The sequence below is a fragment of the Molossus molossus genome, unplaced genomic scaffold (genome assembly GCF_014108415.1).
Source record: "Molossus molossus isolate mMolMol1 unplaced genomic scaffold, mMolMol1.p scaffold_m16_p_13, whole genome shotgun sequence".
NCBI lineage: Eukaryota > Metazoa > Chordata > Mammalia > Chiroptera > Molossidae > Molossus > Molossus molossus.
The window spans coordinates 28,466,482-28,492,372 of NW_023425348.1; the positions used below are offsets into that span (position 1 = coordinate 28,466,482).

A 25,891-nucleotide genomic window follows, 5' to 3' on the forward strand; every position below is an offset into this window, starting at 1 on the left:
ACAGTATATTAGGGAATTCAGGTGGACTGTCTAACTCAGTTCTTTCAACAACTTGGTAGTTCAACAGACATGCACCAGGCGGCAGGGGCCAGCGCTGTTGACACAGAGGTTATCAGGCTGGTGTCCCCGCTTTCTAGGAGCTCATGGTCTGATGGGAAAACAAAACAAAACAAAACAAATTAATATCCACTTTTCCAGAGAACAGGAAGAGAGTTCAGAAGGGTTGAGGAATGTATTTAACGCTAGACAGATAGAAAGGCTTGGAAGTGGGATGCTTGACCAGGTCTCATCCCAAAGCCGCGTTATGATGTAGCTAAGGTGACACGGAGGTGGGGGGTATCACGGCCCCGCCTTCTAGCTGCACGCACTGCAGAAGGTCCTGATGCTGGTGGGAGGGTCTGGTTGGTGTGGCTCAGTGGTTAAGTGTTGACCCACACACCAAGAGGTCACCAGTTCTATTCCTGGTCAGGACACATGCCCAGATTGTGGGCCCAATCCCCAGTGGGGGGCATGAGGAGGCGGCCAATTGATGCTCTCTCTCATTAGTCTTTCTATCTCTCTCTTCCTCTCCCTTCCTCTCTCTTTAAAAGCAATAAAGAAAAAAACAAAATAAATTCTGGGAGGGGTTTGGAAGGCCCAGAGCCCTTTACTTAGGACCACTAAGGCCTGTTAGCCTTTGGAGAGAACCACTTAAACTCTGTGAACCTCTGTTTCTCCTGCAGCTGGGAGTGTCAAGATCTATTCTTGCCACAGTGAGATTACAAGTGCTAAGTGTTCGGGGCTCTCTGGAGAAAGGCTTAAAACATAAGATGCTGTTTTTTGATATCTACAACAGAAAAGGGGTTTGACCTCAACATGCTTGAGAGAAGGGCTTAAATATCCCAGTTGTTAGGGGCATCATTTAATTGTTATAGATATTTTAATAGTCCCTCAACTGTCTTCAAGGATTTAATACTTCAGAGAATAAGAGCTTTGGGAAAGAAACAAAACAAAACAAAACAAAACAAAACAAAAAAACCATTAAATCACTGACCTATGCAGCTTGGAGTTAACAATTTCTAAGGTGTTAGGAAACATAGAATACATGGTATTTAAGAACAGATGGGCTGAATTTAGAATTGAATCCTTCTTGAAACATCTTTTGGTAAAATTACTAGCGTACAGGAAAGAGCACCGGACAGAGTGTCCAGAAACCCTGCTTTCAGAACCGGCTCTGCCACTGAAGAAGTCATCTTGGGCAAATCTCTTTGTCCCCAGGCCTCAGTTCCCCCTTCAGAGAAAGAACAGACTGATGGTTGCCAGAGGAGGCGGGGGTGGGGGATGGGTGAAAAAGATGAAGGAATTACAAAGTACACACAGGCTAGCACGAGTCAGAAGAGAGCAAACACCTGGATAGATTCATTTAAAGTTTGTCAGAAACATTTCCATTTAACAACCCTCAGTCATTGTTTTCAAGGGGACGTTCCTTTCAGAAACATAACGTCCTGCTTTGTCATAAGGAGCTACACTCTCAGAGTAAATGATGCTCCAAGACACTGGGCCAATGTTCACCGCCTCTGCCAAGACCCCTGCACTGGAAAACCAAGTTCCTTCCAGGTTCTGCCCCATGAGGGCACAGCACAGGGCTCCCGACACCACCTCCCTCGTGAAATACATGAAACGAATCCCTGACGTGTGGACAGCGAGCTCACGTCATCACAGTGAGCAAAGGTGCAGCATGGAGGGTGCTCGGGCTCTAACCAACAAACACTCGGGCAAAAGGGCAGAGTTCTGTCAAGAGATGGTTCCTCTGTCTCCTCCCTGTTCTCTGATAATATGACGTTTTCACTGTACCTTCAGAGGGAAAGGTATGGTTCTGGAAGACTGGAAGGATTTCTCTCGTTTCCTAGTGACAGGATTGGCGTTTGTGTAACCAGTGCCCACATAGCCCTCAGCGGGGATGCTTTTCTCTCCCTCTTTTTGTGGTGACTCCCCCACTTTCCTCTAGTCCCCAAAACAAGCTCCCTGCGTTCTCCACAGCTGCTGCCTTATTAGTCTCCTGAGATGACAGAGCCTCTCAACAGATGGAGGTGTCTGAGGGAGATGTGTGCCCCCCACAGGGCTGTCCTCAGCGTCTCCCCCTTTCTTCCTCCGCTTCTCTCCTCATTTCTAAGGTCCAGTGGTCTCTGTGGTGCTGAGGCTAACACAGTAGTATGTCACCCTCTGCTGCCTCTTTGGGACCTGCTGAGCCAGCTGTCCTTTCCCGATTTCACCACGGCGGCAGAGACAAGTGCTCACCGGATGTCCCACGACTGCCCCCACATCTCCTGGCCTCCTCAGACTAGTCCTGGGCAATGGACCGTGACAGAGTGACAAGGGTCTCTCCCAGGCTGAAGCACCTACGAGCTGGTGTGCCTCCTTCTTCCTTCTCTTCTGCAGAGGTGACCTTGGGAACCAAAGGTCAAGTAGGTGGCATTGACAAGCTAGGGACCAGATCCCCATGTCACCTGTACATCACATGGGAAAGAATTAAATGTCTGCTGTGTTAAGCCACTGACACCTGAACAAATTTCGCTAGTGTAGCCAAGCCAACTTGGCTGATACAGTCCTCATTCTTCCTCCCCTTCCCTCCCTCCCCTCCCCTCTCCTCCCCTCCCTTCCCTCCCTCCCCTCTCCCTTCTTCTTGCCCATCCAAATTCAGTCCCGCCCCTTAAGACCCAACTTAAAAGCTAATGCCACTTTGTGGATCCTTCCTGAGTCACCCCATTTGAAAATTCATAGCTCACATTTTAAAGTTCCTAAAGGGACCCGTACTAACATTTTATATGTGCTGATTAATCCTTACGAAACCCCTGCGTTTACAGACGTCCTCTGTTACGACAAGCATTGCACCACTCTGAATGCTCCTCTGTGCGTGGCTGACCTGTGCAGGCAAGCCCTCCACTCTGTCATGAGTAGCAAACTTCTCTCAGCCCAACATTCACTTCTGAAACATGGGTCTTTAGTTCCCAATGTGTCTCCACCCGTCCTCCTTCTCTCTACACCAAGTCGTCCTCCAGGCCACCTCCGCTCTCCCGGCTCGAGCAGCACCTTCGCCGGGAGCCCCTGTCTGACATCCCACCAACGCTCAGCGAGTTCCCATCTCCGCTCTCACCTGCTCCCTCCCTTACTGCACAGTCTTCTTAGAAAATCGTTTTTTATTTTTCAATTACAGTGGCTATCCTATAGCATATTAGTTTCAGGTGTACACCCCAGTGATTAGACATTATATAACTTACTAAGTGATCATCCCGATAAATCTCGTACCCACCTGACACCATATAGTGATTAGAATGTTACTGACTCTATTCCCTGTGCTGTACTTAGCATCCCCATGACTCAGACACAGAGAACATTCTGATACTTCCTTTCAAATCCCAAAGCCACCCCTCTCATTTTGGCCCTCCTGGTCTTTCTCAACCCCTCCTAGAAGCTTTCCTCGCCCCCATTTTAGAGGCTTCTATCAGATCCACATTTCAAAACCCAGCGCTGATGATTTTTCTCAAAAGAGCTCCATGGTTCTTTCCCACCTATTAGTGTAAATACGTCCTTCCCTTCCCAAACCACCACCCGCAGGTCCCGACGATTCTTCTCACCTCATTGACCTCTTCTCGTCCTGCACAACGTGACACTCTCCTGAGTTGGGTCCCCCCTCCCCAGCTCTACGAGGTGACCTTCCTGAATGCCTTCCTGATGAAATCCTATCCAGTGTGGGAGCTCAGCCTTCTGGTCAAGTACATGTGCTCCTGACTCATGCCCTTCACTACTGTTTCTGACCCGTGGCCTCCTCTGTGAGATCCTGCCGCTTCTTCTGTGCCTACTACCTAGTTCCTCATTAAATCTCTGTTAAATTGAATGGAAAATAGCTGTAATGTGTGCTATGAGCCTCCAAGTTCCTCTGGAGCCCCTGCAAGAAGTTCCGAGCCTTGCGGGAAACATTTTACAGGAAAGGAATCTGAGTTGCTCATTAGAACATGTCTTGGTTTTCTGTCCCTTGTCCATAATTTCTAATATCTGGAACTGGCCTCTCCATCTATCACGGGCTATGACAGAGTCCAGTGCAAGTTGACATTTTATTTCATGTCATTTTGCCTGAAACAGTCACAGATTTTTTATCCTTACCCAAGGACATTTTTCCATTTTTTATTCAGATAGAGTGGGAGGGAGGGAGGGAGGAAGGTGGGGGGAGAGAGAGAGAGAGAGAGAGAAACATTAACGTGAAAGGGACACATCGAGTGGCTGCCACCCGCATGATCCAACCAGGGCCAAGGACAAACTGCAACTGAGGTCCGTGCCCTTAGCAGGAACCGAACCCGGGTCTCTCTGGACCGCAGGCCAACACTCTAACTGCTGAGCCAAACAGGCCAGTGCTGGTCACAGATTTTAGTGCTGAACTTCATCACTTTATATTCCGTTTGCTAGAGTAAAAAATCCTCAAAATTTGGAACCTAGTAGACAAAATAGTAAGATATTAATCCCAAGAGGTAGTACAAGCAAACATCTCCTAATCTTTACCAAAGGGATTCAGTTTTTTACAAATGTTAGGGCGTGTCATGCCATTCGTTCATGGGATCAAAGAGATTTTCCTTTCACGGGAAACTGAGAACTGAATGCTGACATTTGGATAGTTGCCACGCGATTGCTTGGAACTCCTAGAACAAGACTTAACACCATCTTGTCTGCCTCTGGTTTCATTCTCTCCCTGACCAAGGCAGTTGCTCTCAGGTAAAGGAATGTGCTTAACAGAGAAGTTTCATGAACCAAACAGCCCTGCCATTTACACGGGTGGGGGGGGGGGGCGATGTCCTTCGCTAGAATCAAAACCAACTGAACAACAACCTGGACAAGTCTCAAGAATGATGCTGGAAAAAACAAAAAACAAAACAACCAAAATGCCAATCTCAAAAGGTTGCAAACTATATGATTCCATTTAAACACAATTCTTGAAATAAGGAGAGTTTAGCTATGGAGACCAGTGGCTGCCAGGGGTGAGAGTCTGGGAAGGGAATGCAGGGCGGAGGGGTGTGGCTATGAAGGCGGGCAGGAGGGGTGTGCTGGACGGAGGTGAGGGGTTCCACGAAGCTGCACAGGTGGTAAAATGACACAGAACCACACACACACTCACACTCATGCCCAAATCGGAGTGTTTACTACAGTTATGCAGGATGTTATCACTGGGGGGAAATGCTGTACAACCTCCTGTCCATTTTCTTTTCAATTTCCTATGAACCTATGATTATTTCAAAATAAAAAGTATTTTAAAAGCCAGATATGTCCACCCTGGCCGGTGTGGCTCAGTGGATGGAGCATTGGGTTCAATTCCCTATCAAGGGCACATACCTGGGTTGCAGGTTTGATCCCCGGCTCTAGTCGGGGTCATGCAGGAGGCAACTAATTGATGTGTCTTTCTCACATTGATGTTTCTCTTTTTCTCTCCCTCCCTCCCTTCCACTCTCTGTAAAAATCAATGGAAAAAATATCCTTGCATGAAGATTAACAAAAACAAAACCAAACAAAAAACCAGGTATTTCCTTGTCACTTTAGAGAACTGGCTTCTGAGGTCGGCAGTAACATGAGGACGTGAAGTGGTGGGAACAGGGGCTGCGGGCTGCCGGATGGCAAGGAGGCTGCTTGGGTTCAGCTCCTGCCGCTGCAGGGCTCTGCCCTGGAATTGCTGGGTCTTCGGAGTGCTGTTGCTGTTTCTATGCAATGCCAGGAACTGACATTTCGAATAAAAATTTCCTGACTTTTATTGACAACTACATCAAACATTTTGAATACAGCCTACCAGCCAGAGTAACTATATTAGAGGGCTGGATTCAGCCTAATGATTCATGTACACACTTAGCTTGAGGCCAGAGGTTCAGTTTGACCCCAAGAAGAACTGCCCACTTCACAAGCTGGTAGCTCAGCACGCAGCTCACGCTCCTCTGTGCTTCCTTAGAAAGACCGAGAAATGGGTACTCCTGACAAAGGGAGAATTCCTCTCAGGCCACCACTGAAAATGCAGCCACTGACTCTGGAGAAGGTGGGTTTGATTACAGCTCAGACGGACGCCACTGCTACTGGGCTCCCCCTGCAGGTTCCTCCAGGGACCTTCACTGGGCGCCTGGGACAGAGCCCCGGCTCCCTGTGTGTTTTTGGGAGTGTGCATTTGTTCTTCTCAGCTATCTGTGTTCTTTTATTTATTTATTTAAATTCTTCCCGGAGGATATTTTTTCCATTTATCTTCAGATAGAGAGGGATGGAAGGATGGATGGAGGGAGGGAGAGAAACATCAGTGTGAGAGAGACACAATGACTGGTTGCCTCCTGCACGAACTTGACCAGGGCTGAGGACCGAACTGCAACCGAGGTACGTGCCCTTGACCGGAATCAAGCCCGTGACTCGTCTGTCCATGGGCCATGGGCCCCGATGCTCTAACTGCTGAGCCAAACTGGCCAGGGCAGCTCTTTTACTTTTACAAGCTAAAAATGAATGTGTAACCATGGACACAGACAACAACGCTGGGGGTGGGGGGCAGGATTGAGAGGAAGGTGTCAATGAGGGAAAAAGGAGAAACATCTGTAACAACAAAAACAACTAAATGTGTTCTTGAAAAGCTGAACCAGAATCTGTCATCCTGATGCAACGGCGGGCGAGTGAAATCTATAGGTAGGTATCAGCAGCACTCACGACTTCTGTGTCTACTTGAGGCTCTGAATGTAAGCCTTTTGCTAATTAGTGCAAATGAGCAGCGGGAGGTGTTGATAAGGTCATTATTCTGGTTTTGGCCCTTCAAAGGCTTTATCATCGCTGCCCTGCTTAAGGACCAGAGCCTAGTCATCTTTTCCTCTCCAGTTCCCAACCAGGACAGCTGACTCAGAGGCAGGAAAAGGAGCACAGAGCTAATAGCTTAGTCTTCACCACAACCACAGCTGGGGGCAGTCATGTCTCCGCAGCCTCCTCTGTCTGAAAGGCACGTGCACTCGGCAGACGGCGTCTGTCTCTGTCTCTGTCTCCAGTAGGAAGAGCGCACCCAGTTCCCCCACGAAGAGAAAGAGCAGTAAATTCCAATTTCTTAACATTGAAATTTTAATTCAATTTTCTTTTAATTAAAAGAATCACTGAATCTTAAAATTTCATCTATGGCTCAATTACACATTCTCAAAGTCAAATTTCAATTATTAAAAGATTCATTTGCATGATTTCTGTCCTTTTCCCCCCAAAAGTCTACTAATAAGAGTCTAGAGAATGTTTTCTAATTTTCCTTTAAAGAAGAACAGTTGTAGGCACTGCATAATTACAAATCAATAAGACTCTTTTCCTGTTTATCATTTTTTTTTTTTTTATCAAGCTTTATAGTATGAAGATTTTTCAAGGGTTGGTTCTTAGCCTAGAAAATTATGCTAATAAGGTAAGAGCAATAATTTAAAGTGTAGCCACTAATTTCTCTAAGGAGACATATGCAGAGACCCTGGACATTACATTTGTGTTCAACTAATTATCATGTATTTACTTTTCCATTAGTCCAATAATTTTTCTTTCATTTCAGAATTAAGCAATAAGACACTGAATTATATAAAGGCCTGATTAGCAGAGCAGACACACCCCATCATTCCCCAGTCCTCTGATTTTCAGCCCTTAAAACGCTATCCGAGAGGCTGTCTACATGCCCTTTGGTATTTATATTCCATCATGCAGTCACCTCGATAACTCATGCATTCTCAGAAGGACTACCTAGCAATTAACTGTAGTCTTTTCTAACTCACCATCTCATTATGTAAGTGGTTTTGAACACAAACTTTATTAGCAACTTTCATTCTAATTTCTTCTTATTTCACTCACCCTCAGCCTGCCTAGAAATGTCAGTTTACATGTGACCAAAAGGCTCTGGGAGATGGCGGTTTAAAAAAGGCCATATTGGACTGGCAGCACATTTAGTAAGTGATCTTTGCACTACAAGGCACTACCATAAATTGAGATTGTCATATTTCAGCCAAAGCATGTAGATGCCATTCTTTACAGAAATGGAAATGAATTTTCCCTGCCACACAACACAGCATTTTAACTACGTTCAGAACAAACGAGCAAGTAAGGAAGCCGTTATTTTTATTCTAAAGGTTAAAAGGGAAACCAAAAACAAGTCCAGAATTCTTTGCTAAAGGTAAAGGAATTCACAGTATCGAAGAGCTGAAAGCTGTGTTGATGAAAGTAACAGAAGGCAGCACCCAGGATGTGTCCAATGCCTGAACAGGGAGGGGTCCCATCAGTGCAACTGACTTACCAAGGTCAGGATCCACGGCTTGAACTCTGGTCAACAGAGCCTTGGTGGCTGTGTTCTCATAGATACAGGCGTTGTAGTGGTCAGAAGAAAACACAGGGGGGTTATCATTCACATCCTCCAGGATCAAGTGGACGTCAGATTGGCAGAACCTGCCACCCCCATCGGTGGCCCTGGCGATCAGGTTGTATGCAGGGACCTTCTCCCGGTCCAACAGAGACGAGGTTTTTAACTCGCCTGTGAATATAAATAGCCCGGCTTTTCAAAAATTTTCTTTCTTTCGAGAAGCAGAGGATCCATTCTATAAAGAATCCCCACACAGGAAGTGACATTCAGCTCTAGTGCCTTATACTTTGAAAAATAGAACAAATTAGATTTTAAGCATCAGGGGAAAATGCATGTGGTTTTAGAGCAACAACAAACCAAATGCATGACTTCAAATTAATTAATTTCACTGTGAAACATCTGGTATCTGGGGTTCTTCCTTTTGGCTACATCGAGAAGCTCCAAACCTCTTTACACCTTACAAGGCCTGCTAGTCTCTGGATTTCGGCTATATCTCCAGAAAAAGCACAGAGAAGGGACCAGTATCCTGAGTTCTCTGATAGTCAATCCTGTCAATAACCTGTAGACCCAGAAGGGGCAGGCAGGCTCTCTGCTTCCAGGTACTTAATATCTTAGTACCCCATCTTTTAGAGGAAAACAATCAAAACAGGCTGGAGGTAGCAGAAGGAGGTCTTAAAGGAGCCCTACTGTGCCAGGTGGGCCCTACTAGCTGGATTGTGGATGGGTCTGTGGTTGCTGGGGGAGGGTCCCAGTGAAGGAATATTTGAGGAGCTTGGAGAAGCAGCTATTAGCAACCAATATGGAGGTAGGTTATGTATTTTAACCACTGGAACAGCTACACTGGTGCTGGGTGTCTGCCCCAACAGAGGTGTTGTTGTTGTTGTTTAAAATTTAATAGTTAAACATCAAGTACAGTGACAGACCTGAATAAATGCTATTTGGTGAAACGTATGACTCATAAAATACTATTACACTTAAACAAAATTAGCAGATGCTATTTGGACCTCGCCAGCCAGACCTATAAAGCAGTTCGTCCTGTGGTTTCCTAGCTATAGCCAGTTCTCACATATAGCTTAGATTCCCCGCCCCCACCCCCCGTGGTTTTCCAGTTGGGTATTCAAGCCCCTCCATGATGTGGTGAAAGTTATTTTCCCAACCCCGTTTGTCACAAACCACGCGTTCCCTGCGTGGGCCGTGCTCTCTGCTCACGCTGCCCCTCGCAACGTCCTGCCTTAGTTACTAGAACCCTGGCTCAGTCCAAATGCCTGCTCTTCTCTAGAACAGTTTCCTTTCCCAGAATGAGTTACTTCCTCCTCTGCGCCCTGTCCCCTGATACCTCTGCTGGGCCACCCATTTCATTCGGCCTTTCGCTATTACTACTTGGCTTATCGGTCTGCCTTTCTCACTTGGGCATGGTTTGTTCTGTTCGTCCTGGAGTCTACCACAAATGTCCCGTGAAGTTCTTTTATGTCAACTCGCTACCCAGTAAGTGTAGCTATTGAATAAATAAACACCGGGCACATATAGCCAAGTGGTCTATTCCTATATGCTCAGGGCTTCCAAGTAGAATAAAGGTGCCATGGGAGTGGGGCAGGGAAGAACCCCTACCTCTCGGAGTCCCAGGATTTTGTTGTTCAGTAGGACCCAGACAACACCGAAATATGCAAGCTGCTCAATCTTTATTCTTCATTTACAAATTGCCAGTGGATGAACCGTCCAACACATAACACTGAAATAATTTACCTCCACAGAAAATGTCTTTTCCTTGAGCCCTGGCCTTTAATGGAGGCATCTGCTGTGGTGTACATAACCTTTCACTTTATAAATTTTACCTGAATGTGTAAGCAAATCTGAGGGCTCATAACTTTGGAGAAACGAAACAGGAATGTTTAATAAAAACCAGACAAGTGTGTTAATAAGTATCGGGAAGGGACCCAAAAGGGATTTCAACAGGGAAAAACTCTCCTCACTGTGCATTGCTGTCTGGTTTGCATGGCAACCTGTGTTTGTGATGTAATTCTATTTAAACTCTTTATAGGGCAGATGCTTTAACTCACGAATATGAGAAACAGGAGAAGCAAGTAGACCTGTCTGATTACTCGATGCTAATAAATGTAAGGAAGTCAGCGCAAGTTTTATAAGCCGAGTCAAGTCTGTGTACTCCAGAGCAGGCACCTTCAAGTACCACGTACAACTAGCGTTTCTTAGAGCCCAAGACAGGCAGGCATCATATCAAGGCTCTTGTAGACCAGCTACCCACTCACTGCTCTCATGGACTAACAATGGCATTTACCCAAAGAATAAATTTCACCTTACCACTTTCTGGATCTAGAAAAAATTCACTGTGTCCAGATCCATACAGTGAGTATCGTACGTCTCCATTGGATCCAATATCAGCATCCTTGGCACTGACCTTCAGGATGATTTTATTTGATGGGATGTCTTCGGGAAATAATGCTGTATATGCAACCTAGGCAAAGGTAAAGAAAGCTAATTAAATCATTCGTATTTGTGGGGCAGCTGCCATAGTTAGCATGATACATGATTTCTTTACAAATGCATTCGTATAGTTGAGCTTCGGCTAGTCTTCTCCTATATCATAGAAGCGTTTTACAATATGTGATGAAACATGGTATGTCTCTTGTCCTGCCCCTTCCATGCTCACTCATTCAACAAATACTGACTGAGCACGGCTATATGCTAGGTACTACTTAGATGCTAGGAGTACAATGGTCAGTAAAACACAAAATTCCCTGTCCCTGTGCAACCATGACACAGATCACATACAGATCATGATCTTCTTCTTCTTCTTCTTTTTTTTTTTTTTTTGTTAATCCTCGTCTCGGGATATTTTTCCATTGGTTTTTAGATAGAGTGGAAGGGAGGGAGGGAGAGAGAGAAAAAGAGAGAAAGGTAGAGAGAGAGAGAGAGACATCAGCGTGAGAGAGACACATCAATTGGTTGCCTCCCACATGACCCTGACTAGAGTTGGGGACAGAACCTGCAACCCTGGTACATGCCCTTGACTGGGAATCAAACTCGTGACCCTTCAGTCTTCAGGCTGCGACTCTAACCATTGAGCAAAACCAGCCGGGCATCGTGGTCTTCTTTTCTGTTAACACCAGCGAATCCCTGGAGCCCTTCAACCCTTTACGGAGGCACTACTAACACTTGGCACTAGTGTGAGAGAATCAATCTATTTGCAACACTGTTTCTAAGCTACAGAACACCAGTACTGTCTCTTGGTCCAGGTGGTGATTAAAAGAGGAAAGGTAAATTAATAGTGATCTAATTTCAGTAAGAGAGAAAACACAGTCTAGTCCTGGCACCTTGCAGTGACTGAAGTTTTGTGTGTGATAGGAAAGCTACCTCGCGAGGGGCTTGGAGATCTGGGTTCACCGCCAATGTTGCCACTAACCAGCTGTGGAAACTTACACCAAAAAAGTAATTTATGCTTTCAAGTGGCCCATTTCTCTTTTATGAAATCAGTGATTTAGACAGAATGACATATAAGGTCCTTTACAATTCTTTTAAAGTTATTTTACTTTAAGACTCATGGTTTTGTTTTTGTGGGCAAAATTAGGTACCTGATCATGCTACCTCTACTCTTTCCACGTTTATAACATTTCATCCCAGACCCACCTCCTACCCTCTTATAGCCCATTGGAGCTCACTAATTAAGCAGGAAAGAGCAGAAAGCAGCCTGGCCTTAGGCAGAAAAGGGAAATGGGTCTTTAATGTTAGAGAAGCAGAGTAAAAGGAGCCACCAATTTGATACAGATCTTACCTGGTCACACACTGGGCTGTTGTCATTCACATCACTGACAGTTACCTCCACCATTGCCTGTGTGACAAAGAGCCCGTCTGTGGCGGTGATATTGAGGAAGTAAATGTCCTGTTCTTCCCTATCGAGAGGCCTCTTCACGTACACCTTCCACTCACTCTGCACCAGCCCCAGGGCAAACCTTCCTCGGGGATTCCCTCCTGTAGTGAAAAAAAAAAAAAAGAGAGAGAGAGAGAGAGAGAGAGAGAGTTTGAAGCTATGCATGAAAACTCTGGTCTGCACTTCCAGTGAGAGGCCTGTGTGGGAGCATCCAGGTGCCCTGCAAACTAGATTATTAACAATACGGAACAATAGTTGATTCTCACTTCCTTTTGATTCTTGCATAAGAGCGCCCGGTATTTATAGGCTTGGCTTGTGTGGAAAGTAAAACAGTAACGTTCAAGAGAACAAAATGCACTTAGACAAGCTGGAGATGATCTCTTGTTTAGTTCCCCTTATGGACAATCAAATTCAAACTGGGAACAATCAATCCTCTTCTCAGGATGACACACTTGTCTTTCCACTTTCTCAAGGGAGGACAGAATACACTGTGGCTCTTGTTATCAAGACAGTTTCATTAGCTGTTGATAATGCAATCAAGGAAAGGCAGTCCGTTCTAGTAAAGAACCTTTGGAAAAATTTTTATGAGGGTGACATCGGTTAATAAAATTATATAGGTTTTGGGTGTACAATTCTACAATACATCATGTGTATATTGTATAGCGTGTTCACCACCCCATGTTTTCCTTCCATCACCGTCTATCCCCCCTTTACCCTCTTACCTCCCTCCACCCCTTTTCCCTCTGATAATCACCACACTGTTGTCTGTGTCCAAGTTTCATTTTTTCTTAACCCCCTCACCTTTTTCACCAGGGCCCTCAACCCCCACTCCCTTCTGACAGCTGTCAGTGTATTCTCTGTATCCATGAGTCTATTTCTATTTTGCTTGTTAGTTTATTTTGTTCATTAGATTCCATATATAAGTGAAATCATATCACACTTGTCTTTCTCTGACTTGTTCATTTCACTTAGCATAACACTCTCCAGGTCCCTCCATGCTGTCCCCCAAAGGTAAGATTTCCTTCTTTTTTACAGCCAGGTAATATTCCATGGTGTACATGTACCATGACTTTCTTTATCCACTCATCTACTGATGGACCCTTGAGCTGCTTCCCAATCTCGACTATTGTAAATAAAGCTGCAATGAACACAGAGGGGTATATAGTCTTTCAAATCAATGTTTTGGGTTTCTGCTACTGGGGAGCCTTTTAATGAAGGCTTTATCATACAGCTGCACTCTTCTGATAAGGACTGGAGTTGGGGGAGAACAGTTTTGCCATGGAGGAAGAGCCATGAGTAGTCCAGAGCCCAACAAGGGGTCATGGAAGGAGCAGCTCGAAGGTAAGCCCTCCAGTCAGCTCCAGCGTTGGAGTGAAGCTGGCGAAAGCAGGCGCACAGGAGGAGAGACGAGAACAGCTCTGGAAGATGCTGACACCTGACTGCTTCCACATCACTGAACTACACGGTGACCAAGTGGCCTGCAGAAGGCAGGAAGAGGGAGGAAGACAACTACTTTGACCTTCCAACTGGAGAGGAAAGGAATGTCACTTCACACATGGAGAAGACTGGACGAGACCACTGGCAAGGAGTCCGGAGTTCAATGAAAGCACCACTGTTTTGCCATTCGGCCATTTAACCAGTATTCACCACCCGCTCCAGGCCAGGCTCTGCTCCAGCAGTAGCACCACAGCAGTGGACAAAACCAACAGCATCTCTGCTCTCCTGCTGAACTCACCTTCTCGTGGGGAGACAGACAGGAAACAAACACACAGGGAAGCATACTGCTTACTGGCTGCTACTGCACTGAAGAGGTGGAGCCCGCTCGCCTTCTTACAGTGAATCTTTAAAAGAGCAGAAGGCAGGCCCTGGCCAGTTTGGCTCAGCGGTTAGAGCATCGGCCTGCGGTCCGGAGAGACCCGGGTTCGGTTCCCGCTAAGGGCACATACTTCGGTTGCAGTTTGTCCCCGGCCCTGGTTGGTCGTGTGGGTGGCAGCCACTCGATGTGTCCCTTCACGTCGATGTTTCTCTCTCTCTCTCCCTTCCTCTCTCTCCCTCCCACTCTATCTGTACAAAAAATGGAAAAATATCCTTGGGTGAGGATAAAAAAAATAAATAAATAAATAAAAAATAAATAAAAGAGCAGAAGGCAGAGATCGCAGTCCTGCCGGAAGGATGCAGTAGGAAGAGGTGGAGTTTGAGGGCCAGTCTGCACTCTCGATTATAAGGCACAATGTGTGGGGGGTCAGCTCAGGGGCCTCGGCAGTATGGGGCAGACAAGGGATAAATGCACCATACTGGGCAGACAGTTAGAAAAGGAGAAGGCTGCACACTCCTCTGGGACAGTGGTTCTCAGTTGCCTCCCTCCCCTTTCCTCAGGGGACATTTGTCAATGTCTGAAGACATCTTTGAATGTCACATTGGTGGTAGTGATGGTGGTGCTACTGGAATCCATTGGGTAGAGGCCAGAGATGCTGCTAATCATCCTACAAGGCACAGAATAGCCACCTACAACAAAGATTTATGTTTCCAGAGTGTCGAGGTTGAGAAACCTACTCCAGTGAGGTTTGGGGTCCTCCCTGCGAGATCACTTTCCTCCATCGCTGGCTAGGATTCAATTAGGCGGCAGTTGAATATTATTTCAGCATGCACAGATTTAACCCATCAGCTGCTTTGGGTGCAGGCCCGCACTTCTTTTGTTAAATAAAATGATTAATGGTCCTTTGTCCATCGGTGTCAGCACAGCTTAGCTGTGCTACATCAAGAGCAAAAGTTAAAGCTCATTAAAATCAGTTGGTGATTGGCACTGCTAACACTAACAGTGGCTTGAAGCTACTCTGTTCTCATTATTTTGGTAAAGTTGATAGGGTGGTCCCTTTAAATCATCCGTTCAGAGACAATGGATTTATAATTAAAGCTGAGTAACAATTCTTCCAAAGAGGAAAGTACCCCTCAGAATGCCTAAGAAGCTTTTAATCTGCAACTGCATGCAAATAAAACAAGAGCAATGCGTTGCACACCTTTCTTTCCTTACCACCATTGCTCATGTTTTCATTGCAGAAACATACATTTTAATAAAAAGGAAGTTATCAGATAAAGCATGAAATGCACAGATAGCTTTCAACAGAAAACACCCAGGAAACAGTTCCGTAGAGAAGAGGGATGTGGAGAAGCGTGGCAATTGCGAGCGCTGACACACGCTCTCCTGTGGATCTTCTTCTGCAGTGATTAATTAACTTTCCCACCAACGCATTTAAGCAGATTCTGTGTCCTGGGGGCATTCTAATTAATTCATTTTTCATGTTGAATAATGTAGTTTTTCTAAAGGGAAGCCACCTGACTACAAGTATTGATGGTTTCTTTAAAATCTTTTGGCACTTTGCTTATGTTCTGCCTTTGAATGTCACAACATCAAAATGTTGGTTTTAAAACCCCAAAATAGTTTTTAGGAAGACTGCTCCCACACCACCAACCCTCTCCTCTTTGTAGTTGAAGGCCAATCACCCCTGGAAACTACCCCTGATCAAGGCACCCCTTCATTCCAACATGAAATCCTCAGGTCCTCAGAGCAATGGTGACATACTTTGTGCCCTCTGGGTGACCTCATTTGTCTATCTTGGCTTTCCATTGATCTGCTACTTACTATTTGGAAAGACAAGAAAAGGATCAAAGGAAAATGAGTTGTCAGAAGAAATACATTTGGCTTCGAGTTGTAACAGGATTATTAGCAGAAGGTCAAACCTGGCTCTCTATTTTGTATATGTGCACGCATACGGGTTTTATGATCAGAGGAAGCTTGCCAGTGAAGCTTACAGGGGTCAAACTATTTGCTTTTTGTACCTCTAAACAAAGCAGGGAAAAGGAATATAGTTAAAAATATATCTCCTGTATCTCTCAAGCAAAAAAAGCTGTTATTTTCAATTCTTCAGCTGAGATATTTGGCTGGACTTCTTTGGAAATGATACAAAATGTCTCTAGGACTGGGCACCGATCTGGGTCATCGGTCGCAGGCAAACCAATGAACTCCCAGCTAAGACTGAATCAGTATCAGCCAACAGCTGTGTCTACTCAGGTCTCTTCCTCAGCCCTGGAGCATTATTACTCCTAACCCCTCATCTCATCCTCCTACTTCTCTCCTACCCTGACCGCCCATGGCCTTGCAACTTTAGAAAGCAGAGCACACAGTGACAAGCAAGGGTGGTAGACTGACCTGTAATATGGTAGCTCACTTGGCGATTAATGTCGACAGTGTCTCTGTCCCAGGTGCTGAGGACGGCTACCACCTCACCCGGCGGGTCGCTCTCCTTCACATTCCCTTGGTACACCTCACGGGCAAAGACTGGTGCGTTGTCATTTATATCTGTAACCCTAACAGAGACCAAAGCTGTGGAAGAAAGAGAGAAGGCCTCTCCAAGGTCGGACGCCACCACTGAGAAGGTGAATGAGGGGTCTGTCTCGTGATCCACGTCCTTCAAGGTACTGATCCAGCCTGTGTTGCTGTCGATATCAAACGCTTCCATCACCTTTTCAGGCTGGGAATCTGAGTGGAGGGAGTAAGTGACCTGCCCATTAGCTCCCCAATCCATATCGATGGCTCTCACCTGTGTGAGTTTGGTACCGACAGGCATCCCTTCCATTATGATGGTCTCGTAGCTTGAAGTTTCAAAGACTGGCTTGTTGTCATTCACATCCAACACCTTGACATCTACGTCCACGGTAAACACAATGTCTACTTTGTCCAGGGGAAGAGTGGCTGCCACTTTAAAGTGGAAAGCAGGGCTGATTTCATGATCGAGGCGTTTGTCAAGTTTAATGGTGCCCGTGTCCTGTTCTATGATGAAGACACCCCCTTTGTTATTTTCTGGACGTTCCCCATTAACTGTGCTGAATCTGACATTCTGACTGGGCAAAATCCTCAGGGTGTCCACTGTGCTCCCAATGGCTGTATCTTCTGAAACGGTAAAAGAATACTGAGACTGGGTAAATGAAGGCAAGGATGTTTCGGGCGGCAAGACGTGGATATAGACAGGAATGAGGGAGTGCTTTACTGGAATACCTCCGTCTACTGCTTTGACAAAGAATGACAGCACGGTGTTTCTCAGCTGGTTAAAATTGCCCTTTGTGACCATCCAGCCATTGTCAGGATCGATTTCCAGGAGGTCAGCCACCGAGACTGAGGCCTCACTATACAGAGAATAAGCAATCCTTGAATTGGCTCCATCATCTGGATCCATGGCTTGAACCTGGGTGACCAAGTGGCCCCTTCCAACGTCTGCCCTGACACTAGCCCTGTACTCCACTGTCATGAACTGAGGGGCATTGTCATTTTCATCCACAACAATCACCCTCACAGTGCAGAAAGCCGTTCTCCCTCCGCCATCAAGGGCCCTCAAAAAAATACTAATGTCTCCTTCCAGAGGGTTTTCCCGGTCAAGCCTTTCTGTTGTAATGACTTGCCCATTGCTGTCTATGAGGAATCGATCTTTAGCAAAGTCGTTGATGATGGTGTAGCTGATCTGCCCATATGTCCCTGGATCCCCGTCTGTGGCTCGAACGTGAATTACCTTTGTCCCAGCAGCCGCGTTCTCTCTGACCTCAGCAACGTAGGTGCTTTGTGAAAAGGCGGGGCTGTACAGGTTAGCCCCAAGTACCCTGATGTGCACCTGTGCAGTGCTAGTGAACAACCCATCAGAGACGGACACATTGAGACTGTACAGAGGCTCCATACGCTGCTTCCGGTGGTTGGACAGTGTGATGACGCCGCTCTTGCTGTCCATCAGAAAGCTCATCCGGTCATTCCCTGACAAAATGTTATATTCCAACCGGTCAAAATCAGAGCTGTCTGCGTCGGAGGCTTGCACACAGGTCACAAAGTGGCCCCGGGGGGCTAGTTCACTCACATAGGACTCATAAATGAGCTGATTAAAAACAGGAGGGTTGTCATTGATGTCTGAGATGTAGATATGAACCAGGACCTCACTGCTCAGGGAAGGGAAGCCATTATCAGTGGCTCTGACTTTCAAAGTGCTGTGTTGCACTGATTCGTGGTCCAGCATCCTTGCTGTCAGAATTAAGCCACTTGCGCTGTCTATGTGAAAATAATCTGTGCTGTTGTGAGTGTCCTGGACAATCTGATAATGTACCATTTTATTGTTTTCTGAGTCTGCATCCATAGAGATAACTTGCAAAACAGGTGTCCCAATGAGAGATGCTTCCGACAATGTTGTATTGTATGTAAGCTGATCAAAAATAGGGGGGTTGTCATTCACATCATTAACTAGCAAGTCAACAGTGACTTCAGCCCTGGCACCAGTCAGGGCATCACTGGCTCTTACCGTCAACTTGTAAACAGATGTAACTTCATAATCCAAAGGACTAACGACTTTCAGGACCCCTGTGTCAAAGTCAATGTTAAATTGTTTATAAAGATCCCCATCAATAATGATATATATGATGCCTTGACCTTCGGGGCTGGTGGCATTGATGCTTAGAATGGGGGTGTCCATTCTGATGTCTTCATTGACGGATGCTGTATAAAAGGGCTTATCAAACACAGGCATTGCTTTGTTGACAATAGTAATGGGAAGTTCCACAGATGTGGACAATGAGGGTTTTCCACCATCTTTGGCTAGGACAGTGACGCCATACTCAATGTTGGACAAATCAGAGTTGAATGCTTCTTTTAAAATAACAATCCCCGAATTAGGGTTAATTTCAAAGTGGCCATAGTCATCCTGTAGGACGTAGGTCACTTCTCCATTTGCCCCTTTATCTTTGTCGATGGCTGTCACCTGGTAAATCGGAGTCCCAGGCTCAGCATCCACTTGCACAGCAGCATAGTAAGGGAGGCCCACAAAAACTGGAGAATTGTCATTTATGTCTTCAATGTTAACTCTGACCACCACCCTGGCCACACGAAGATGGTCCATCTCACGGCTGGCTTCCACTACCAGCTCATATAACTCCTGCTCTTCACGGTCAAAGGGGACTCCAGTGGTCTGAATGACCCCTGAGGTAGATTTTATCTTGAACTTATTTCCTGGGTTTAAGATGCTATATTTTAAAGGCTCATTAAGGCGATTTCCAATGGCATTGACAATAGCAACTTTGGTTATATTAGTGTTGTTCTCTGAGATTGAGGTGGAGTAAAAACTTTGTGTGAATTGGAGGCCACTGTCCATGGCTTCTTTAACCACGATGGTGACCATGGCTGTGCTGTAGAACTTCCCGTCAGAAACTTTAACTATCAGCACATAGTGGTCTTTGGAGAGGTTGTTGCTTTTTATTGTGAGCACTCCAGTATTTGAGTCAATTAAAAAATAATCCAAGCTGCCTTCCATTAGGCTATACATCAATTCGGGGGGCACCTCGGAGTCAGGATCTGTGGCACTAATTTTCAGAACCTCCACTCCGACGTAGGTAGGGAGGAGTAAGACAGTCTCAAACACGGCCTGCGTGAAAACAGGTGGGTTGTCGTTCACGTCTGACACCTCTATGTTGACTTCAACGGGACTCTCTGCAGTCAGCTGGGGGCTACCACTGTCTCTCACATGCACGTGAAAATGGAAATGGGAGATGGTTTCGTGGTCCAGGGTGGCAATTGTCCTGATCGCTCCTGTACTGGAGTCCACTGTGAAGAACTTCTTGGCTGTGGACTCCACAATCTGATACACAAGCAGAGCATTCTGGTTGCTGTCAGCATCTGTAGCTCGAATCACCAGTGGGCTGTTATCTAAACTCCGGACAATGCTATTCACTGGTGCAGCCTCGCTCAGGCTGCCTGAATACTTGGAAAAGAGAAAAACAGGGGCGTTATCATTTTCATCAACGATCTGAATGTTGACTGAGACATTGGAAGCCATTCCTGCCATGTTGGTGGCCTGCACAATGAGTTGATAGGAGGAAGTTCGCTCGTAATCCAGTGCCTTCCGAGTGGTGAGGACTCCAGAATACGGGTTTATGGTAAAGATCCCATCAGTGTTTCCATCTTTGACTTCATAAATGAGTGTAGACTGACTGATAGCGGAGATGAGAATGACGGATGTTCCAATATCAACATTTTCATTGACCTCTGCTTGGTAGTCTCTGTGAGTGAATTTGGGATGAGAATTATCGGACATGGTGACGGAAATGCGCACGATTGCGGTGGCAGACATCGGCGGGGAACCCTGATCCGTGACTTTGACTGACAGGACAAACTGACCCATCGTCGTCATGTCTGGTTCTTTGGAAACGGTGATAATGCCCAGGACTGGTTCGATCTTAAACGTGTTCCCAGTGTTTCCTACAACATGGAAATGAACGGGGAAATGAGTTACAAGTGGGTCATTTTTTTTTGAAGAGGAGCTTTTCATCTAAAGGCTACTTGGCTGCCACATGGCAAGTAGAAAGCAATCTTTGCATTCATTCCATCTCATTCTGGAATAAAACAAGAGACTTCTCTTTTAGAAGCATTTGAAAGCAACAGAAATGAGTTTTCTGGGAACACTGTGAATTTAGATCACTATCTTCTTAATCCAGGTGAACAACAACAGTATAGCACTGTGCACATAAAAACTGGTGGACAAAAAGCATGTGGGAGAGACTTTTCTGTCTAGACTTCCTTATTCCCAGCCTTGTGAGAAGAGGGACAGATGGGCTGGCGTGGGCCAATGCCACCAGTGGAAAGGCATTCCCACCTAAACCCCACTGTGTGTGCCATGTCACAGGAAAGGGGTTGTAGAAATGGTTTCAGAACACTACCACGTAGTCCTTTGGTTTCAGGTAATCCTTCAGGTAAGCTTTACTATGTGGAACTGGTATCGTTTCACGCTATCAAAACTGACTTCAGTCTGGCCAGTGTGGCTCAGTGGTGGAGCATTGACGCATGCACCAAGAGGTCGCCAGTTTGATTCCCGGTCAGGGCACATGCCCAGGTTGTGGGCCAAATCCCCAGTAGGTGGCATGCATGAGGCGGCCAATCGATGTTCTCTCTCATTGATGTTTCTATCTCTCTCTCCTTCTCCCTTCCTCTCTCTAAAATCAATAAAGAAAAAAAAATTTAAACAAACAAAAAACTGACTTCATCCTAAACACGACTTTGGTGAGGGGGGTTTCGTTCAGGCAGAGAGAGTTCTTGCCAAGTCACCATTTGCCTTGTAAGTCATGAGGACTTTCTCCGACTAACCTCTTCTTATTCCCCCACATCCCCAAAACACACACAAGCATAAAACTGGACAAATGATTACATGGCAGGTGCTCTAATCTGCCACCTTCTATTCACCAACTTTTTCAGAGGTTTCTGGTGAAGCAGATGATCTGTACCAGGTTCCAAACCAAAAACTGGAAGTGTAACCCTTATGAAACAGAAGTGGGTGCCCACTTTGACACCTCTGAAACGGGAAGGGCTGTGAACCGGGAAACTGGAGACCTTTAGAACTCTGCCTTGGACATGGGCGGGGTTGTGAGGTCGGGGTTGTTGAGGGAAATTAAAGAGGAGAAGAGAGTGGGAACACATCATTTGAAGAATATAAAGAATGTAGTTCAAAAATAGGGGATGGTGTGAAGCAGAACGCTTCACCAAGTTGCTTTTTGCTTCTCTCATCAGGCATCCTGATATTTCTCAAAGAACATATACATGCTTGTGTGTCTAGATTCTTTTACATCAAACGTTAACAATCTTGATTATTCATTATACTTGGATTTTTCTTTCTTTTTGAGATACTGTAGTGTGGTAGACATATGGACAGTTGAAATGTCATGATCATTAGGGAAGGTAGTTATATAATGTATCCATTGAAACATATAAGCAAGTACAGCTGTATACATACTTCTTGCTACCTACTTATTAAATAAACTTTCCATGACTGAAAATGAAAAAGTCAAGTTCCCATAAATCCGTTTCTACAAGATGCTTGTTTAGTTTTAAAGAGGAAGTAAGTCTAACAAAGGGTAAAGAATTTGATTCTAGCCCTCCAATGTGAACAATATTAAACAAGATAATCTTTAATGTTGGGATGATTCCTTTACTTTGCCACCTAAACATGACCATTCTGTGATGACAACTGCAAGACGTTCAATGATCTCATAAGCAAGCTTGCACATTTTCATCAAAGAGCACTGTGGAACTGAATGGGAGTCTGACCTTCGATTCATAGGCTCTCACAGGGAGGAAGCAATCACTGCACTTCCGCATCTCAGAGGAGAAAAATACAGAGACAGCTGAGCAATGCTCACCTTTCAGCAATGGCACCAGCACGCAACCCCGAGCAGATATGTGGTATCCCACTGGGGAGTTTCCAGGTAAGTCTGTCCTCACTCTAGGCACAGCAGGTTTCTACGTGCCCAGCAGGATATGCATGGCAGGGACAAAGGGGAGCCAGCTTCTGACCTTGAGTAGCACTTCATAACCTTGCTGTTACATGGCTGCTGACCTGCTTGTTACATTCTTCCAAGATGCTGTGCTCACATGTCAGGTCCTAAGTGGGCCGTCTGCCTCTTTTCCTCTTCAATGTACTGTCCCATATTCTTAGAATCCACATCCCGCTTATTCTTTCCTGCTACACTTGACTCCTTAGAAACTAACCTGTGCTTGTTTTCTTGGAGTCTACAGCTTCTTGTAGACTTTCAGCAAGTAGGCAAAAGCTGTGCTTATCTTGCGTATCATTATTTACCTAGGACACAGCATGGTACCTGGCACAAAGAAGGTGCTTGATAAATATTTGTTGAATGACTGAGAGGAGAGATTTAAATAGATTTTAATTCTCTATCTGTATGTATCTTGGGATCTAATACATCCCCATCCTAACTCAACTCTTAGTCCTGGCCTCCACTGGACTGCCGGTCTCAGCCATACACCAGCCACTGTTGGACCAACCATGAAATCTGAATTAAAGAGAAGACCTGAAGCTCTGCACTGAAATTCTGCCACAGTCCTTGAGGCCAAATACAAATCTGTAGTAGTTGCTTAGTGGCCAGGCAGGGGAGGAGATTTATGGCTCGCCTGTAAGCAGAGTAAAATCTTGCTCACTGGAGGTTTGCGAGACAACTTAAAATGCACACTTTATACAACCACTTGTTATTAGCTTCAAAATGCTGAAGCATCTGGGATCCACCTCTCTCCTGCTCTGATCTGGGAAGAAACTGGCCAGGTAGGACCAGTCCTGGCCCAGTGTAGGTCTGTCTGCCCATGAAGGGGCCCAGAGACCACCAGAGATTTATTGTATACAGTGTCAGTCTCATTAGCTTTGTACACATACAATCAAAGGCCGTTTTTTTGAGGTTCCAATCATTCTTGTGGGTTTCTGGAAATCCAAGTTTTCTATATAAAATATGTTTTAAGGAAATAACTTTTCTCTCTTGCTCTAATCAACTGTGAAAGAAATTATTGAGTTCTCTCTCTATGCACAGCACCAGGCTGTAGTCTGTGGAGGTTAAAAGATAAGGGAGATAGCCCTTCCAGCTGGACGGTAATTTACTTTTAAATTACTCTTCAAGAACCTCCAAATTGGTTTAAAAATGATCTGGCTATCTAAGAGGAGTATAATGGTATCCTTAGTGACAAATATGAAAAGCTTAGAAAAGTTAAGTAAGGAAAGTAGAAATAAAACCCTATAGCTAAATGACTACAATGCCATGAGACAATGCGGATGCAGGAATGAATATGGGGAAATAGACATAAGTTAGGGGAAAACTATAGGAAGAATATAAAGAGTTACTGGATTAGGTAACATTTTCTAGGTCGTTATTTAAAAATTGGTTTTAAAAAAAGGAGTTCCTCTCTGTAGTATTTGTAGAACAAAAGGACAAGAATTATATAACAAAATGATAACATGTCCTGTGAAAAATATGAGACGTAAAATAGCATTTTAAAAGTTATTGGTAAGGCTTTAGACTGAAAGGAAATTCCATGGAAATCTAGAAAAGAAATGGGTGAATTGCTGGGAGGACCTGGCTATTATAAACCAAAGTTTTTCGGTTTTTGGGGGGAGGGTATAGAGAGTTTAACACAGACTTACAAAAAATGTGGATGCTTAATACAGGAAATTATTTTAGATTATCATTCAGTGCAGAGTTTTGTAAAGAAGGTTGTTGGCTTTTCTTTTTCTAATATTTTTCAGTCCCAAACTGTCATTTTAGCTTTCATATTTTAATCCCACCGCTCACAAAAACGCTCCCCATATAAACCAAGGGGAAGAAGCCTTTCCAGCGCTGGTATGAAGCGAGGCGGACTTGGCACGAGGTGAGGCAGACACAATGTTGCAGGACATTTTGGAAATATGTGGCTTGACTATTCAAAACAGAAAGAAAGAAAAAGACAGGAGCAGAGAAGGGAAAGGAGGATAGATAAAGGATATTTGTAATGTTTAGGTTCACAGTCCTATCCCTTGATTGGATATGTATCTCCTCTGACATAAATGTTTTCTAGTCCATCTTCGAACCATCAACAAACTCCGGCTCTGCCTTACAGACATTAAAATTGATTTGTTTTAAATCTCGAATATCACAAAACAAGAGTTTGTATTTATTTATCCATTGGGTTAAGCAGGCAATTCAGTACCTATCAACTACTTTGCTATGCAGACCACCTCCAATGATATGAATGTGTGCCAACTGTGGGGGCATAGACATTTCTGAACCCCACAGCCTACCCACTGACAAGTAAACAAAGACACGTAAGATTCAATTCACAGAACTGTCTGGCAGCCCTGAAATGATGGGAGGCTTCGGTTATTTCAGTCTGAGACCATGGCTTATGGACCCATAAGTAGAAGATACTAAGTTTACTACACGTTTCTTCTCTCCTTTCCATTCCAGAAAGATCTGAGATTGAACATGATAAAAAAAAAAACAAAACAAAAAACTCTTTCCTTGCTGTCAATGATGGAAAACATATTATTGGAATGCTCAGTACTTTATACACCATCATCACACAAATGGGGGCAGTTGCTTGGCCAAAAATTTCACTGGGAGATGTTCCAGTGGTAACCACGTGAATTTTACAAGTTGGTAAATACTCCTGAGGGCCCAGTGCCATGCATTATGCCATAGTCAGTGCAACAGCTCTCACCTGCTTCTATGGTATATATGAGTTCTGCATTTTCCCCTTTGTCTTTGTCCAGAGCCGTCACTTGCAGAACAGCTGATCCCAGAGCAGCCGATTCAAACACAGATGCTTCATAGAGAGGGTTGGTAAAATAAGGACTGTGATCATTAGCATCTTCCACATTCACAATGACTCGGGCCAAGTTTCTTCGATAAGGAAACTCCTGATCTCTGACCTTTAGGCAAAATACAAGAAGCAGTAGGACTAAAATCTTAGGTTGCAAAGAACTCACATGGCTATGACTGTTGTGAAAACAAAATGACATAATGCACACAAAGTGCTTGACCCAGTCCCAGGCACATAGTAGGTGCTCAATAAATGATGGTATTATCAAGTCAGGACACCAACTGTGAATAAACTGAGAGCAGGGACCACATGGTCTTTATTGTTCAGTATTATGCCTGACGCATGGTCTGTACCCAGTCTGTGTTTCTGGAACTGATGCCTGGGTTCCACAGTAATCCCTGCCCCCTCCTCACAAAGCCACTACCTCTCGTGTGTGTAAACTAGTTGTTAATCGAATGGTGGATGGAGGTTCTTCTAAAGAGGAAACTAAAAAGTGGAATTAATTAATGCAATG

The 25,891-nt window shown here is 45.0% G+C and overlaps 1 protein-coding gene across 3 annotated transcripts in view; it reads right to left on the minus strand.

The window, feature by feature from the left end:
• FAT3 (FAT atypical cadherin 3) overlaps positions 1–25,891 on the minus strand; it is a 502,003-nt gene that overhangs the window by 69,162 nt on the left and 406,950 nt on the right. For all 3 annotated transcript variants that reach the window (XM_036258794.1, XM_036258793.1, XM_036258791.1), the window contains 5 exons: positions 25,276–25,486; positions 16,438–20,511; positions 12,135–12,331; positions 10,664–10,817; positions 8,285–8,518 (listed from right to left, as the gene is read on the minus strand). In XM_036258794.1, coding sequence (XP_036114687.1) covers positions 8,285–8,518; positions 10,664–10,817; positions 12,135–12,331; positions 16,438–20,511; positions 25,276–25,486 — 4,870 coding nt within the window. The remainder of the gene's footprint in view (positions 1–8,284; positions 8,519–10,663; positions 10,818–12,134; positions 12,332–16,437; positions 20,512–25,275; positions 25,487–25,891) is intronic.